This window comes from Cladophialophora immunda, assembly GCF_000835495.1.
Source record: "Cladophialophora immunda strain CBS 83496 unplaced genomic scaffold supercont1.6, whole genome shotgun sequence".
In the NCBI taxonomy this organism is placed as follows: Eukaryota; Fungi; Ascomycota; class Eurotiomycetes; order Chaetothyriales; family Herpotrichiellaceae; genus Cladophialophora; species Cladophialophora immunda.
In genome coordinates this window covers 1,819,138-1,836,416 of record NW_015622546.1, presented here as the reverse complement: position 1 = coordinate 1,836,416, position 17,279 = coordinate 1,819,138, and the positions used below count along the sequence as shown (strand labels likewise).

Genomic DNA, 17,279 nt, shown 5'->3' with positions numbered 1-17,279 from the left:
GGCTCGAGGTACGCATAGGAAGAGGTAGGCGCCTCAGATGACGCTCCCTCCTCGCGCTGCTCGTTGATCGCCCTGAGGAACCATCGCGCGACTTCTTCATGATTGTGGGGGGACTGAATGGGACTTTATAAGCGTATTGCTGGAGTGCATCCCTACCTGTAGATAATTAGTCGAAATGTGGGAAAGGGTGAAATGTTCCTATGTCAAATAACGAGGTTCATCGTGGTCGGCGAAAGCGACCGCCATCTTCTCATCGCCTGGGCGGCTTTTTCCTGACCTGAGTTGAAGTTTTATTATGGGTTGAGGTCGTTTTGGCATTGCTGAGGGCCTCAGTCGGTTGTGATTCTTCTCGGATTTCCTCCGCCAGAAATGGCACCAGATTCTCTTCTGCAGAGCTGGGAACTGACAACTGCATTTACTAAGCTGGCGCTGTTCCGGTGGTGGCAGTTCCTCACGACCTATGTATTTGTAAGAGCTTCCACGTATCCATGTGGAGGGTAATGAATGTTTCTTAGTTCTCAAATGGGATGACCCGCTGGGGAATTGCTCAGCTGCACCAAGAGGGGCAACGTGGATCGAACACAGAGACTCTTTGAAAGATCTCCAGGTCGTGCAGACGAGATAGTAGATCGAGTATTGCAACGGTTTCCAGTTGACGCTCATGGCTGAACTTGAAGATAGGCAGCTGCTACCCATGATCATTGGAATTCGGAAACAGTGATTCTTGTCATAGCGGATTGCAAGCCGTTCGCCATGAACGCCTGGTGCTATGCGATGCTGCCTTCAATTTCCTGCCTTTTCTCTGTAACATGTAGAAACGTACAAACTCCGGTAGCACCAGTGTGGTTCCCACCAAAAAAAGACAAGTCGAGGACCTTGCATCTTTTCACGATGTATTTTTGCGCTCACCGCCGTCTAATGCTGGCTGTGAACGTAGCACCAGCCAGCACCTAGCCGGTCTCGGGTTCCTCTTCCTTGGCCAGACCGTGTTCTTTCAGGAGGGTCATGATTTCGTCACCGGACCAAAGATGGTGATATATCTTGCCATCTTTGGTCTTCCCAACAGTCGCAAATTCGACTGCACAAATACAAGTCAGCGAATGTTCTTCCGTGCAGGAGATCAAGCATGAATGCAAACTCACTTTTCTCACTGCTTAATTTCGTCGAGTCCATCGTCTTGCTCAACACCTTCACCGCCATACCACATGCCTCCTTCAAATCACAATCCTCCTTATAATCCTGCTTCAAGAGGCTCTGTGCACTGGCATTGTTTGCTCCTACACTCGTAGCCTTCCATCCACCATAGTTGCCTGAAGGGTTGCTTTGGTAGAGTTGAAACTGCCGTTGAGGGTCCCAGCCAGCATAGATAAAGGAAACACCGAAAGGTCGCAGACCGCCATGTTGTGTGTATCCTTGCTTCAAGTCGCACAAGCGACGCACCAGTTGTTCGCAGGGGATGTCTTCGTTATAGGACAGAAGGTATCGCTGAGCGGCTTGTCGAGCGAAGTTGATGAGGATGTTGGCGTCAGCAGTCATTCCGGCCACGGCACAAATCATGTTACTGCGTGAAAAAAAGGATCAGCATGTGGCCGTAACTTCCAATCTCTTCCCCAAGCCAAGAGACATACTCGTTCAAGATATACAGCTTCTCTGCCGAAGTGTCTTGCTCCAGCAGTTTGCTGGTCACTTTCCGCTCCGCAGCAAGGACTATCCCATCTTGCGCCAATATGCCTAATGCTGTGCCCGCATGCGAGATAGCTTCGAGAGCGTATTCGACCTGGTATAAGCGGCCTTCAGGGGAGAAGATAGTTGTCTGCGGGACGAGTTAGCAGCTGCATCAATTCAACGACGAATGTGGCATCTTGCAACGCATGGAAGCTTACCCTCGAATCATATCTGCGAGACATTCTGACCGATTCGTTGCGAGTGAGGTTTGCAAAGATAGTAAAGGGAAGCGCAAGGGAAGCAAATGTCAACGTAGAGAGAAATAGTTCTGAGGATTGAAGCAGGCACGGCTCTCACGCGTCGCCCGCTGTTCAGCCAATCATCTCTCGGGAACTTTTCTCCAAGGCTCGCAACGGACTTGCTCCAGGTTTGTATTTTGTGCCCTCTTCTCCCTTCTTGGAGTCAGACACCTCTTGCAACCTGCGAAATGAGTAGCAAGTTAAAGTCTACATACCTTCCGGTCCCTGTTCAGCCTCCTTTACCACCAGGGTGGACAGAGCACAAAGCGCCCACCGGCCATACATACTACTACAATGCTGAGACGAAGCAATCTACCTACGCTAGACCCAGCCTTCCCTCTGATGAACCACTCCGCATCGACTATGGCGCAAGTGAGCCCGACCACGTTATGCGCGCCTCAATGCAGGCCATGGAAGAGTTCAACAGAAACAGTGCCGTGACCCAGCCAAGCCATTTCACAGGGGGGAGAAGTTACCAAGAACATTCTCGTCGGAGAGGCAATCAGGGAGACCGACCCAAATCGAAGGCACCTATACCGAATTGCGCCCCGTGGGTGCTGGTGAAGACAAAGCTAGGCAGGAGGTTCGTCCATAATACCGAGACGAAGCAGAGTTTTTGGAAATTTCCGCAGGATGTCATGATGGCGGTAATTGAGATGGACAGGCTGGAATGGGAAGCCAAGAAAAGGGCGGAGACTGAGCACGAAGAGACGACCAAGGAGCATGAAAAATCACAACCACAGGCTGATGCAGGGAGATCAGAGAGTCCTACGAGGGACATATCTCGAGCATCTGTTGGGCCTGAAGAGTATGACAGCGACGAGTACGAGGAAGTCGAAGTGACAGACGACGAGGGAGAAGCAATTGATGAGCCATCAAAACGACGACGTCTCTCCCACGAGGCTGGAAGCGAGAACGCACCACCTGCTGGACCTGTTGAGTTCAACGAAGATGATATAGCCTGGCAACTGGCGCAGCTGGAGGGCGATGACGGCTATGGGGAGGACCAAGACTATACACCCGGCGATGGAGGAGAAGCAGAAGATGTGGAGGATGTGGAAGAAGACGAAGGCCTTCCTCTAACCGCGCAGGACAACCTTGCGCTTTTCCGGTCCCTCCTCGACGACTCCGGCATATCACCCTACTCTACTTTCGAAAAATTTATCGAGGACACGGCTCTGTTAGAAGACCCGCGTTACGTCGCATTGCCAAACACCTCGTCACGCAAAGAGGCTTTTGTGGCATGGTCCAAGGACCGAATCGCAGAACAGCAAGCCCTCAAGGCCTCGGCGGCCGCAAAACAGAACAAGAAGGACCCTAAGGTAGACTATCTGCGGTTTCTGCAGGAGCACGCCACGCCGAAACTGTACTGGCCGGAATTCAGACGCAAATTCAAAAGGAGTCCCGAGATGCAGGAGCGGTCGATGCAGGACAAGGACCGGGAGAAGCTGTACCGCGAGCTCGTCGGCAAGTTGAAACTCGGTGAGGCCGAGAGGAGGAAGGAATTGGTGAGCCTGCTCAAGAGCATCGACAAGGCCAAATTCGACAAGCTCAGGGACGGGGACAAGTTTGCTCCGGAAGCTTTGCCGGACACTGCCCTGCGGGATGTTAGGTTCTATGTCCTGGAACCTGCCAGGAGGGATGAGCTTGTGAAGACCTTTCTCGAGACACTCTAAAGCAGAGCTCGCGGCGCGCAGGTTGTGCGCTTGTATATCTGTGGGATTGTAGGAAACTAGCCGACGTAGGGACATATGAGGCTTCTCTTGTTGACTGCTTCAAAACTACAAGAACAGCCTTGAACTAAGATCCCCATTCCCAGTCCCAGTACTGTCGCTGCTGTTATCTAACCATAACGCCTCTTAGCCTCCTTGCGGTCTTCAAACCGTGCTGCGCTCCTACAAAGCATCGAAAGCGTCGTCGTCACCTTCCGGGAAAAAGGGACTGTACAATGGAGCATTGTGATTTAGCATTGTGAACACCCATCTTGCCTCCTGCGCCTGCGTGGACTAATTCATACATAACCCCTTGCGTGACCCTCGCCATCGAATCATAATCCATGTGCCCTTCAGCTCTAGTATTGGACGCCAGATGCGACGCAAGTGGTATCCTGCGCGGAGCCTCGAGCGCTTTTTATGTGGACACAGGAGACTACAGCGCGCGCGATTAATTGTGCTTGTGATGGCATTTCATCAGTCGGATTCCTGGTGCTTGAACAATTGCAGCGCTCCTTTCCACTGCACAACTTATCAGGGGTATCAATCCTTTCCACTCTCTGCTATCCCCAGGCCGGATGGGTCAGACTCCCCTCTTCTAGTCTCCTACACCCTATCCAAACTCTCAGCTCCTCTCGCATAGACCTTCTGACGCCTTCTCCTTTTGCTCGCTGGCCATCTCATGCTCCTACCCTTATGCAGCAGCCGTACCGCCGCCGTCACCTCCGCGTGACTCGTTAACCAACATGCCCGTCAGGACTCCCAAGTTGGTCTGTGCCTCGGGATTCTGCTCGAGACACCCCTTGATCACAAGAAACTCGGTTTCTCCAGCAGTGGGTACCTGGGTGCATAACTGCACGACCGAAGGGGAAGAGGCTAACTGGGGGCCAAGAACTTTCTGAGCGATGGCCATGGCGGGATTGGGGGGAGGTGAGGGCTGTAGTGGTTGTTGGGAGGGCTGTTGATGAGGTTGTGGTAATGAGGAGGGAGGGGTTGGTGTGGGAAAGGCTGCTGTCACGCCCAGACCATGTTGAACCTGAGGTGTTCCATTCGCTCCATGTTGACTTGGCATTGGGGATTGATTGTAAGGGAAGCTACCCTCGTGGGGCGTGATGGGAGTCTGAGCTATGTGTCCTCCTCCAACCATTGGACTGGCAGCCGTAGCAGATGTCCCATCAAGCAGGGCCGCAGGCGCATTGTGTGACAGCTCACTGTTTTTGATGACAATCGGGACTAGAAGCATTCTCTCCTGAGCAGGATCCGGGAAATCTGTTTCGAGTTTCTTGACGAAGGTAGGCAATTCCTGGCCCTTGTCCAGCGGGATCAAGTAAATGTCTTTGATGGCCGGATTCGTGTGTTGGATCCCTACCCCAAAGCGATCCTTGTTCTTGAAATATCGGAAGAACTTGTCAAATTGCTCCTGATCATGCGAGCTTGTGGGTTCTGGCATGCACACAATAACCAGATCGGACGTGTTGCTGTACTCAAGGCCACATAGGTATTCGTCGGCTCGAGTGGGCTGGATTCGACCTCCTATATCAATCTCAGCCGGGATGATCTGATCATAGGTCATGCGCAACGTATCGGCATCGGGAGTGGCTCCAGCTGCATATCTCGCTACAGCATGAAATCGGCCTAAGTTACCGCCGTTGACGATGCCTCGCCAAATGACACCGTCAGCCTCAGCAGATTCTTTGGGCGAATAGGGTGGTGACTCGGCCTCTTCGTCTTTGAGGAGCTCGTCGATGTCCGCATCTGCCTTGGTCCCTGGAGCAATAGGTTCTCGCACAGCGACGGTTGGCGACGTCGTCTGAGGTAGTTCACCGAACCGTTGACTGTCACCGTCGGGGGAACCTTGGACGTTTGACCAGACTTTGTCAATGTCGAAGTTAGCCGAGGATTGTCGTCGGGTGGTATCAACAGAGGGTCTTGATTTGCTTCCTTTGCCAGGAGCGGCTGGGGTGACGGACGGGCTCCTCACATCGGGGCTCTTTGCATCTCCATCTTGTTCTGCGACACTAGGTTTCCGTACAGGAGCATTCGAAGTCGCAGACTCTGCTGCAACCTGTCTTGACTCGTCGACGTACTCCTCACCCTTGTGTGTTCGCCTGATTCTCGGGCCCGGCTCTTCCACGATGGTATGTTGCTTCTCCATCTCTTTCATGACAGCTGCATCTTTCTTCTTTTGCTCATCGCTTGCCATATCCTTCGGATCCATCGACGCAAGGGTATGAGGAAGAAGATCTCCATTCAGCAGCCGTACACCTAACGCGCGGTTCTTCTTAACGTTAAAGGTAATCGCTCGCAATTGGCTCTTGTAGGCTTCGTTAGGGTCACCGCTCCCGCCGACCTGGACGTGATACAGAGCATGTTCCGTACGGAGGCCAATCTGGTTGGCGACTTCTGTCGCGGATGTGCCGGTAGGAATACTGTAGTCGCCTTGCTTTACGGCTTCTTTGATTTGCTGTTCTATGAGCCTGATCAACGTAGACGCAGCCTGCTTCCTCGAAGTATTTGTAAGCTCCTTCACGTCCACCGCAACCGCCGAGACAGGTTCTGATCTGGACACCTGCCTGGAAGGGGTCTCTGCCTTGACTGCTTTGGTACCGTTGGTATCAGCAGCGGGTGTCCCTCGTGCCTTCTTGTTCTGATGGGTGGTTAGCAAGAGTCTCCTGACATGCGCGCGAGATATAGCATACCTTGACTTCTGGAACAGATGGCGACTCTTCCAGTTTGCGCTTCTGTCCTGCTACAGGAGTCTGAGCCGGAGTCTCGTCGACATCCTGAGAAGTGCGAGAGACGACCTCGCTTGTGCGGCCACCAGCGGATTTCCGACCCTTTCGGCCTCCTTTCTTCTTTCCTTTCCCAGTGTCTGGCAGCCTGGCTGCTTCTTCCCACGGTTTCTCTCCTCGCGCGATTGCTGCGAGTAGTTCCTTGTGATCCTCGGGGCGACATTGTTCGCAAAAGTATTGTGGAACTTGATAGTCTTCGGGAAGGCCCATGCAGCCATTATGCTGCCAAGCTGAACAGTTGTCGCAGCAGATCATAGCCCGAGGGACATCTTCCTCTTCTTCGTAGGTGCCGCAGACACAGCGGACGATATCTTCACTCTCCTCCTGTTCTGCCGCCTTGGCTTTGGAGGCCTTCCCCTTGCCTTTTTTCTTCGTAGGGACGTCTTCGGCGATATCGCGATCTTTGGAGTACTGTCCTTTTGTCGCGCGACCTGAGCGCCGCGGTTCTTCTGTGACTGAGTCAGTAAAGTTCAACAGAGTGGCGCGCGCAGCGAATGCGGCCGAGATAATGGCAATGCTTACCAGCCATGGCGACAACAATGACGAGTCGCTAGACACTACAATGTACACGAGACACGCAGGATGTGGGTGCTTGTCATCAACCACGTCTAATATCGCGATCTACGACAAGTTTGGAGGAGCAGAGATCGTGTCCACGAGACCAGTGGATGTGCCTCCAGATTCGAGTAGACTAATAAACTCTGCCAACGGCACCTCGCCACAGTCCTATGGCAGACAGCGCGCGATGGAATAACGAAGTCAACGAGTGTCCCGAATTAATGTTGTGATGAGAATATGGAGATAGGAGAGAGGAGTTCGATGCGGGTTGCGGGAGATCGTGAAAGTGGCAAGCAACTCCTCAAAGTCTGAACTGCGACAACCACCCGCCGAGGCGCCAAGGAAGCGGAGATGTAGTGAGGTTGCAAAGCCGGGATTGGTTGAACCCATCGGCGAGAGAAGAGGGCCGTTCGACTAGTGCTAAAGCAGCGGCATAATAAAACGCCCTTGACGTAGCCAAACTAGGCATCCCGAGATCCACCAGTTCTTGTGGATTGATTGCCTTGGTGACAATTCGAGGCCGTCGCAAGCAAGTCTTTTCTTTCCGAAGCACGCAGGTCGTCTCCTTCACCACCAGCATTTCTCGTCGAGGGCCTGATTCAAAAGCTAGGGGAATCATGGCCGACGTTCGAGCCCTCCTCGCCGCTGAGCGGCAGGCTCGTCGAATCTCCCACCCTCACCTGACCTACACCAAATCCGGTGTGCTAATCTGTACTGTCTGCAACCTGAACATCAAGTCCGAGGCGCTCTGGGAAGGGCATCTGAAGAGCGCGAACCACAGAAGAAACGCCGCTCAGGCCGCTGCACAAGAGAACCCCAGTGCAAACGTCGGCGCAACCGCAGGCAAGGGAGTCAAGAGGAAGATTGAAGATGTTGATGATGAAGCACTGCGAGAACGCGATGAAGCAGAGGCCGATGCACGAAAGAAGCCCAAGTCTCGGCCCGAGAGTATCGCTGTGGTTGAAGATACAGGGGAAGACAGGATACAGGCAGGAATGCTGCCTTCACAGGGACAAGATGGAGGCAGGGAGGCAAAAAAGTCGACACCACTTGCGCCTGCGGCAGACAATGCACCTCTACCAAATGGCACCTCGCAACCAGCTACAGTAGATGAGGATGAATGGGCGGCCTTTGAGCGTGAGGTTGCACCGCTGGCCGCAGCGCAGCCAAACTACACCTCGGCAACAATCACGGCGGCACCAGTCACAACAGCCCAGCTCAAAGCCCAGGAAGAGGAAGACAGACGGCGGAAGTTAGAAACTGAAGCAGATGACGAAAAGGAAGATGAAGAGAGAAGGATTGAAGAGGAATTCGATGTCATGGAGGAAATGGAGGAACGGGTCCGAAAACTTCGAGAAAAGCGCGACGCACTCAGACGCGGGGTCAAGGCTGGAACGGACACGGGGCAGGAGATTAATTCGACATCTGCTGACACTGCTGGACAGGATACAGCGGAAAGTCGTGTTGAAAACCCGGACGATGAGGGCGAAGAAGAGGATGAGGAGGAGGAAGAAGACGAGTGGTATTCGTGAAGCTCATAATGCTGCCAAACTAGGAACATGCAACATCGACATTCAATCATCACTTGCTGGCCGCCCTTGTGTAGAAACTCTATAAGGTTATATCAAGATTTCCCTCAAACAGAACGTGAGACAGCCATGGGGGAAAATCAAGTAAAGTCTTCGCCCATGACATCCTCTATCTCCACGACACCGGTCACCTCGTTATGGTCGACGATCCCGAGCAAAGTGCCTCGCTTGAGGAATTCTCTGCCGCGACCGGATCCCTCGTCCCGCATCTGGGAAATCCATCTCTTGCACTCTTCAACCGTGGTTGAGCTGAGGACGGAGATCCAGTCGGTCTTCTCCACCTCCATTCTGCCGCACTCGTCCTCCATGGCTGAAACAGGTGCAGAGGGATCTCGTAGGTTCTGAATCCTTCGTGGACCTATCATATGAGTCTGAGAGGTCCGGACGAAACCACGGGGTGACCTTACTGCGGCCACAAGCACATCCAAGCACAGGAGCGGGTGGTTCGGCTGTGGCACCGCAATTGGCACTTGAGTCACCGCAGTCGCCAGTTCAGACATTCTGGGTGTGGTGGGAGTGGACGTCTTCAAGGCAGCCCCAATTGCGCCGCCAGGATGATTTGCTGCAAAAATGGCCGGCGTCTGAAGCCCGGCAGCAGCATGAAGTTCATCCGCGACTGCAAGCGCCAAGCTATCACCAAGAGCCAGAGTAATGGTCGTCGAGGTTGTTGGAGCCGACACACCAAATGATGAGATCTCGGATTCATGGATGGTAGTGGGCAGAAGTATATTCGTCGAGGATTGTCTTGCTGGATGGGATAGGAGAGGACAAGTGGTCGGAGTCAGGTGCGCCGTCATGACAATTAGTGGTACACAGGAATCTATATGCGGAAGGAGAGATAAGAGTTCGGGTGTCCTTCCAGAAAATGTAATCATGATAACCGTATCAAAGGGCCGAACAACTCCCAGGTCACCATGAAGGGCTTCAACCGGGTGAAGGAATATGGCATGAATGCCCAGCGATACAAAAGTGGCGACGAGCTTCTTTGCAATATGGCCTGATTTCCCGACGCCGGTGAAGATGGTCTTCCCATGCCGAGTCTCTGAAAGAATGATCTGACGGATGGCTCGAAGAAGAGAATCCTGGACATCGGCAGAATTGGTGTATAGTTCCTCAAGATGGGAGAGTGCCTGCCGTTCGGTGGCGAGCACATGCAAGGCTTTCTTTATCGTTCGACTGTCTGGTTTGAAGGTCTTCTCGTCAAAGCCCGTGGGTATATCCGGCGGTGTAATTGGCAAGGCTTCAATTTGTTCAGGAAGCGGACCGTATAGCGGCATAGAAGGCGTGAGCGGCGTCGGGAGAAACGCCTGGAGAGTATAGGCCATTTTGAGAAGCAGGGTCCAGCCTTTCGTGGCGTTGGAACACAAAGCAAAATCGCCGAAGGTCAAATCTGCCAGAACCCAGTCTCAACAGCAACGAGGACAATGGCCTCTCTCGATGTGACAGGTGCTTCAAGATGTACTCTGTTGTGATGATTGTTCTGGAATGTGAGTATCGAATCTCACCATCACCAGGGTTGTGGATCAGCGATCAATGAAGCGCAGATCAGACGGCCACTCCGGGTTGCGAACAGAGTGTATCGATATCATGACGCCATAGACTTTGTCAAATAGGCAACAGAGACGGGGGATGCGCGTAGGACTTGGGTGACTTGTAGTCTGGGTAGGAAAATAACGGAAAAGTGACAAAGAGGAGGATATCAATTGTTTTTGCCCGATCGACTTATCGCTGGCGTTGCGACAATGGGGGGAGAAATGCCGGTAAGGGAGTGGAGGACCAGGGTACGGACGGGGCGAGACTTTTGAGCTCCTTTGGCCACCCGACTCGCGACAGGCGTACCACTGCTGCGGTGCCCGTGTGTGCCTATCAGCGGAGGAGGTCAATGGACTGCGAGCCTGGATGAGAATGGACGAGAAAAGAAGTGGGTTTCCCGGCGAGAGTCGATTTGTCCAGCTCTGAGGGAGGAAGAAAAAGAAACGGTCCAAGTGAGATAAGGTTTCGTGGTGGTATTGAGAGATTGAGAGGCCAAAGGCGAGAGAGATTGGTCAGTTTCAAAGGCAGACCGCTAGATAAGTCAGTAGCACTCTGCAAGATACTGTCGTTGGCCAGCGACACGAGAGAAAGAGGGCCTCCCACGGGGGGTGATGATGCATTGATTACCTACTCTGGGGAGAGATGGTCAGGGATGGTCGATGGCGCAATTGACGAGGAGAAGGACGCAAGAAGAAAAGAGGGTTTCAATTAGACGACACGGTACGGAGCACGGAGTATGTACGGAATAACAAGACATAATGACTCGTAGGGCATTGCGCGCAAAACAAGAGAAATGGTGACTGCTGCGAGCGGAAACATGCTCTCGTCGATGTTCTTTTCAGTGGGGGCTGTTTGCGTAACTCTTCCCCCTCCTACAAGTAAAGGAGAGAGGAGCGCAGGCAGACCCTGGGCAGGCTCCATAACCCACCTTCGCGCCCAAGTTTAGTTGTTGACTCGGTCCCCAGGTGCATCCTCGTGGGAAAGCACCAGCCTGTAGCCGCAGCTCCCTATGCCGCTGCTGGCCCCTTGGACGAGGTTGTTTCCGAGGAACCATTATCCATCTCCCCCACTTACTTCCACCCTCACCAAGTTAGGGACATCGACCTGTGCGTTCCTCTCAATGTCTTGCATCACTTACACAGCTGCAGGTACTTCGATCCAGCACTCCTCCACCACCTCTACAAGTGCGCAGCCTGACATACGACGGCACCATATGCCCCTGCACCTACGAGCATCTTTCTGCCACCTGATTCAGCACCTTGCACTGGCGCGGGAACAGGTCTCAAACCCAATCACCTCGGCTACTCCCACCATGTGCTTCATGTGCCAATACCTAATGTTGAGCGCCTGCGGAACCAGGCGCTGATGACACACCTCCTCCTGTACCTTCTCCCATATAGGGACTACCTAGATTCAGACGCTACACTCTGACCGCTCAACCTTGGATGCGGACGAAAGCAACGCAGTTTGGAAAGCGGGCCCACCCCTGCCTGCGGTTGAAGTTGAGAACCCCCTGGTCAAGGATACATTCGCTTAGCTCCCGACCAGATAATACATCTGCGGTACCTGATCTGCGTTTTGTGCAACAACGCTAAAATGCTGCGCTGGCGCTGGCACTGGCAACATGAACCATGAACGATGACCCCTCCACGGCCCCGATGTATAGCGCGAAGTATCTGAGTCCGATACTCGGCCAGAGCTGCCCCTTATTGCCATCGATAACTTGCCCCAGCCTTTTCGCTGTCGTTTTGGCCGTGGTTCTGGACCTGACAGGGCGTCGTACAGAGCAAAGCCTGTGTCTGCTGTGCTCGCAACTCCCTCACAACCTGGTGATGGCGTCCGATAAGACTCATCCCGATAATTGGACCAAGCTCCCCCGTCACAACTCAGTCTGGCGTGGGCCACAATGCCGTTGGAAAAGAATCACTGATATCACACAGCATAAACAAAACTGCAGGCTGCCATCATCACGGAGCCTCCTGACTCTTTGCCTACCTAGATTCCATCTACTTCTCCGTTTTGGCCGTGAAAGCCCAAAGATCCCTGCTCCACATGACATGGCCACTGAGACCTTCAGATATGGAGAAGACCGTCGAGCAGCAGCACGTGCGATTCCAAGAGAGCACTGGCATGTGGTAATCGACTTGATTCGATAACCCTTCAGCTGAAGTTGTGCGAGGCTGGACGTGTTGTTGAGAATATACCAGACTTTCATCGACAAATGTTATGCTCGTGCACATGACTGTCCTTTCCCTCTCTCTTGTCTCTCACTCTCTTTGCTCTATGGTCGGCAATTCCTCTTTCGAGGAATTGATTCCTTGAATATCCGCGCAAAGCCGCCGTATAAATCGACGGCCTGCAATCCGCCATTGGGCTGCATCGGCTGTTGCTTTGACCGCTGTTTCTCACCAAGGTATGTCGACTGGAAGAAAAGTGTTCGCCGGCGACTCGAGCTTCAAGCAATCACCCAAGAGGCCCAGTCCGTGACTCGTCGACCAATAATTCCGCGGACTCCAGGGCTTCCCGATGCGACAAGTCCATCTATCCAATCCAGAAACCATATCTCAATTGGCAGTGTTAGATGCCCGACGAACGCCATTTTAAATGCCCCATTTACGCTGTTCGCCGTCATGGAAAGTCGTCCAGAATCAAAGCCCCTTTATGCGGAACTGCTTTCATATGCTCCAACGCCTTCACCTCTCTTCTCTTTGCAAAGTCCAGGATAGGCTCGAAATTTCGGCATTTGTGTTCCCGGAAGAAGTCGGGGAATTGTTTCGGAGGGTTACCGACCCAGACGAAGGGAAGGAGGCCGGTGTCAGAGCTACACATGAGAGCCTGGCGGAGTGTGTCGAGACAATGCCCTAATACAGAGGCACAAGGTCAGTCGGGCTTTTTGGTCTGAATGAAACACAAGAAAAAGGGATTCTATCGAAATGGAAAGAGGAAACCACTCCCGCTTACCAATATGGAGTTTGACTATACGATCCCCGTCCGCGAATTCGGCGATATTGTTGGACTGGTAGTACTCGTGGTTGAACCAGAGGCCTCGGCGTAAAAGGTTCTAAGTCCAGGTCAGCGTTAGTTCTAGGATGAGTGATGCTTTGAGATGCTCTTGGAATCTGGGAACGTTGAATTCCATACCAAGCAGTGGATCTGATGCGTTACTTCCACAAATGCCACATATCCAGGGCCTCCATAGTCCTCTCCCACCATGACACGATCCAACTCTAATCCAGACCTTTTGGCCTCGTCGACCGATAGGACAATACCTTTGACTAATGATCGCCAGGGTTGTTAGAAACCATATTCAACCAGATACCATTCTGTGGCTGCACTGGGTTCGAAGTGTAATCGCGGAGGGCGATGTCGAGGCGTGGTTGTACTCACGTTCCGTGCCCAGCTCCTCCCACGCCGCGTCGACTTCGGGACTCGCGGGTTGTCGATAGATGGACTCCTTGTAGAAAGATGCATTGAACCGCCTGCTGTTGTAATGGATTTCTACGTCTTGCTCCACGGGGCCTAGGTCATTCTTGTTAGTGCACAACATGTATTAGAAGCGTGTAGGTCTCAAGCTCACTCCAGCTCTGTGACGTGTGGGCAGTGCACACCCTGTCTAATTGACTGTGTCGGTAGACTCGAGCACCATAAAAGGTGAACGCGTTTGATACGATGAGAACCAGGGTGCAAAAGGTCCACCAGACAAGCTTCTTGGAGTTCGAAACCGGCTTGTCACGGGCCACGGCTCTTTCGATCGAGTCGTCTTTGAGATCCTGCAGAAAGGGCACATTGGATTCTTCGTACGAGTCCATGATTGATCGTCGAATAGGTGCTCCCTGGCTTGCGAGACGAGGCGCAACGGGTACTCTGCACTTGAGTACTGAAGACTGTGGTTGACTTCGACAACGAAGGATCTCTGGTTGAGGAAAATCCCAGGAGATAACCCAGACCAGAGTCTAAGGGAGCTGGTCGGCGTCCTCCCGGTTGATGATACATGGTGAGTGTTTGATCTTTTTTTGGAACCGGCGAATGGCCACTCGATCAAAGGGGAAGGGAGACTCCCAGTAAGGTGTGGCGGTTGACCTAGTCGTGATCCTGGAGAATGGCCGGCCGCCCCCCACAATATAATATTAATGATTATCGGTTAGGATGCAGGCCATTGCGGTTTGGTGTACACGTGGTGGTATGTACGTAGCCCCTTCTGTATTCCTGAGATCGGATTTAATCTGCATATGGACATCGAGGATCACTCCAGAGGCGCAGTTACTGGCCGCGACCGCGTCCGTGGCCGTAGATCTGCCCTGGGCATCACAAGAATTCCGTCAGGATGCAGGAGAAGTGAAGAAGTGAGTTCGTAGGTTGTGTGTGTCGAGGCTCAGGGGTAGCGAAGGACACGAGAGAATCGAGCGAAGGCTGGGTGTTCTGCAGCGAAGGCTTTCACATCCTCGAGACCGTCACAGCACCTTTAAATTTCATCATGTGTCTGGTCGCGGTTCGGCTATCTCGACAATACCCAGCGACTCGAGAGCATCAAGAGAGCCTCGCGTACTAGGTCCTGTGGAACGCATCGATTGCGATGGTCCCTGGGCGTCCTCGAAACAGTGTCTCCGAGGCGAGTCTTCGGTTGCTTCACGGGATGGACTGGGTGCTTAAATGTAGCGGATACTTCTCGACATGGCCCTTAGTCTTGACGTCTTACCTGAATATTCAAAAGGACGAAATCGATATCGAGAGAACAATGAAGAGCACGCGGTGACATCCCCCCTCTCTATGAGCAGTGCCGTTCGCACAGACCTTTGGCAGTGGAGCTCGCGCCAAAAGCGGGCATCCCGCAAAAGCCCAGAAGCAGCATCGGCAACCCGCCAACATCTTTTCGAACCGATCAACGATCTCAAACTGCGCTCGTGTTCTTCCAGACAATTACCTCATTGCAGCTTTCATCCAACACACCCATTTACAGGCGATCATCTTACCCGGTCCCAAGAGCTCTGACTGCCCTTCCGCACCTCTCAATCGATGGGCTCAAAACAATGCCTTCGGCTTCCCCCTCTCCCATCAAACGGCCCTCGCTAAATGAACGCACGTCCTCTACCCATTCCCTGAGTTCCTCGGGCAGACAGACCACCACCACCCACAAAGTCCACCGGCCTCACGTCGTCAACCGCCATTCAAGAAATGTCTCTCATGGCAAAGGACTTAGTAAACTGGGCAAGGTCCAGTCTACAGCCAGCATCACCTCCGACTACCAAGCTCATCATCAGAGGAAAAAGTCGGGAGGCACCTCGCCTCCCCACAGTCCAAAAACGCCTCTGGTGAAACGGAACAGCTCCCATGTTGCCTTGGTCAAGAACACCTCATACGGGAACCTGCGCAAAAATCAGTCCGCCAACGCACTGCCACGAAACGCCTCTCACGGAGCGCTGAAAAAGGTCGGGTTGACGCCAGCAGTCAGAAAAAAGAGCAAGGGAGAGAAAGATGGCGTGTTCCAACTGGGAGATCGATCTTCAGACGATGAGGAGGAGGGTGAATGGGAGGATTCAACTACGCAGTCTCCCGAACTCACGCGCAACAACTCAAAGACATCTACGCCTGCGCGGGCACATACTCCGAACGGAGAGGCAGCACCTCGACACCCTTCAGAGGTGGACATCAGCCGTCCCGAAAAGACCTCCTCGCCTCCCCAAGCATCCTTGAAGACCAAGAACCGGTCTGCGCCTAATCTCAAGAATGAGCCGGTTGCATCACAGCTGCAGAACCCGCCTGATCCTGCACTTCTTCAACAATATCCACGTTCTTCTCGTGCCCCTCCGGCAATGTCGACGGTTTCCGCGCACGTTGGACCTAGCCAGCTGGTGCGCAATGACTCATCCCGATCCTTCACCCACATCTCTCATGCCGACGCTACTTCGTCAACAGCCAACACCGGCCACACCGGCCACACCGGCCACACCGGCCTTACTCCCGCCTCCGGGAAACTGACACCTGCCTCGTCTGGCCACGTGTCCGGGCCTGTTTTGGTGTCCTCGTCTGTAGAAGGTGGTGTTTCGCATTTCCTACCGACCGACACTCCAGCTGGTTCTGTCCGCCATATTGCAGACGATTCCGATGAAGACTCGCCGTCGAATTTTCTTTCCAACTACAAACCCCAGCCGTCGGAATCCCCGGAGAAGACCAAGACCCTTCACAAGGCAAGGATATCCCAGAATCCATCCAGGACGCAGCAGAAGCTTGAGCTTCAGAGAAGGGAGATCATGAGAGCAGGGGCTGCAACACCCACAACCCCTCCCCCGGCTGGGATGGGACTCCCTCTAGGTTCTGGGACGGCTTTACACGGCCGCGCGGGATCCAGAAATAGGAATCGATCTCTGGCCGGGGAAATCAAAGCCGCGAAACAGGATTATGAAAGTGCGGTCAAACAGCTGATGGTGGTCAGGCGGTTCCGGAGTCCACTAGTTGAAAGCATGAACCGACTCAAGGAGCAAAATTCGCTGCCACAGGACGTTGGCTCCGTCACCTCGAGCGGCGCATTTTCCAAGAGCAGACCGCAAAGTCGGCGTGGACCTAGTACCACTAGCGTGAACGGACATGCGAAGACTGGCATGAGCCGAAGTTTTGAGGACCCCAAGCCATCGCCACTGTTGTCACGGTCCAACAGCAGCCGCCACGGGGGTAGAGTCCATTTCCAGCGGCAGAGTAGCCATGACGATATCGAAGTGACACCGTCGCAGGGCAATCTCGATGGTGCTCAGGACGACGAGCAATTTGGGCTTTCACCGGAAGAGGCGCTGATACGGCGAATTTGGGACAGTCGGGAAGTGTATGATGCTGGGGAACCCGGATCGGCGTGAGGGTTCATGATTGGGTATGGAAGAACGCGGTGATCGGTTGCTTCTCCCTTTGGCGTTTCATGTTGCTTGTTGCTATTCTTCTGCGTTTGAGCGCATTATGACTTAGTAGTTGCCGGTTTTGCAGACCGCAGGCCGAATCTTGTAAAGGGGAGTGCTGCAGCGAAATCCCTGGTTTTGGGAGATGTTTGGCACTTGAATTTGGTTGTTGCCGACCCAGTGACTGGCTTCTTAGTCCTTGAGAGTCGCCTTCTCAGCCACGAAAGAGTTCGATCAACTCTACTCGGTA

General features: G+C 53.3%; 7 protein-coding genes across 7 annotated transcripts; 3 read left to right on the top strand and 4 right to left on the bottom strand.

Moving 5' to 3' along the window:
- Nucleotides 1–495: 495 nt before the first annotated feature.
- On the bottom strand, nucleotides 496–1,971 carry PV07_10195 (uncharacterized protein). Its single transcript, XM_016397509.1, has 4 exons — nucleotides 1,884–1,971; nucleotides 1,629–1,813; nucleotides 1,143–1,561; nucleotides 496–1,078 (listed from the first exon to the last, which is right to left on the bottom strand). Exons 1-4 carry the CDS (start codon nucleotides 1,905–1,907, stop codon nucleotides 951–953), a joined length of 756 nt encoding a protein of 251 aa, XP_016244700.1. The 5' UTR covers nucleotides 1,908–1,971; the 3' UTR covers nucleotides 496–950.
- A 142-nt stretch (nucleotides 1,972–2,113) lies between these two features.
- Nucleotides 2,114–3,768, top strand: PV07_10194 (uncharacterized protein). Its single transcript, XM_016397508.1, has one exon. It carries the CDS (start codon nucleotides 2,153–2,155, stop codon nucleotides 3,638–3,640), a length of 1,488 nt encoding a protein of 495 aa, XP_016244699.1. The 5' UTR covers nucleotides 2,114–2,152; the 3' UTR covers nucleotides 3,641–3,768.
- A 146-nt stretch (nucleotides 3,769–3,914) lies between these two features.
- PV07_10193 (uncharacterized protein) lies at nucleotides 3,915–7,288 on the bottom strand. Its single transcript, XM_016397507.1, has 3 exons — nucleotides 6,991–7,288; nucleotides 6,376–6,917; nucleotides 3,915–6,323 (listed from the first exon to the last, which is right to left on the bottom strand). Exons 1-3 carry the CDS (start codon nucleotides 6,995–6,997, stop codon nucleotides 4,371–4,373), a joined length of 2,502 nt encoding a protein of 833 aa, XP_016244698.1. The 5' UTR covers nucleotides 6,998–7,288; the 3' UTR covers nucleotides 3,915–4,370.
- A 250-nt stretch (nucleotides 7,289–7,538) lies between these two features.
- On the top strand, nucleotides 7,539–8,833 carry PV07_10192 (uncharacterized protein). Its single transcript, XM_016397506.1, has one exon. It carries the CDS (start codon nucleotides 7,644–7,646, stop codon nucleotides 8,556–8,558), a length of 915 nt encoding a protein of 304 aa, XP_016244697.1. The 5' UTR covers nucleotides 7,539–7,643; the 3' UTR covers nucleotides 8,559–8,833.
- Nucleotides 8,531–10,637, bottom strand: PV07_10191 (uncharacterized protein). The gene has a single exon (XM_016397505.1). It carries the CDS (start codon nucleotides 9,938–9,940, stop codon nucleotides 8,696–8,698), a length of 1,245 nt encoding a protein of 414 aa, XP_016244696.1. The 5' UTR covers nucleotides 9,941–10,637; the 3' UTR covers nucleotides 8,531–8,695.
- A 1,700-nt stretch (nucleotides 10,638–12,337) lies between these two features.
- On the bottom strand, nucleotides 12,338–14,052 carry PV07_10190 (uncharacterized protein). Its single transcript, XM_016397504.1, has 5 exons — nucleotides 13,726–14,052; nucleotides 13,536–13,667; nucleotides 13,290–13,423; nucleotides 13,110–13,209; nucleotides 12,338–13,009 (listed from the first exon to the last, which is right to left on the bottom strand). Exons 1-5 carry the CDS (start codon nucleotides 13,955–13,957, stop codon nucleotides 12,777–12,779), a joined length of 831 nt encoding a protein of 276 aa, XP_016244695.1. The 5' UTR covers nucleotides 13,958–14,052; the 3' UTR covers nucleotides 12,338–12,776.
- A 966-nt stretch (nucleotides 14,053–15,018) lies between these two features.
- Nucleotides 15,019–17,263, top strand: PV07_10189 (uncharacterized protein). The gene has a single exon (XM_016397503.1). The coding sequence runs from the start codon at nucleotides 15,176–15,178 to the stop codon at nucleotides 16,991–16,993; it is 1,818 nt and encodes a 605-aa protein (XP_016244694.1). The 5' UTR covers nucleotides 15,019–15,175; the 3' UTR covers nucleotides 16,994–17,263.
- The last annotated feature ends 16 nt before the right edge of the window (nucleotides 17,264–17,279 follow it).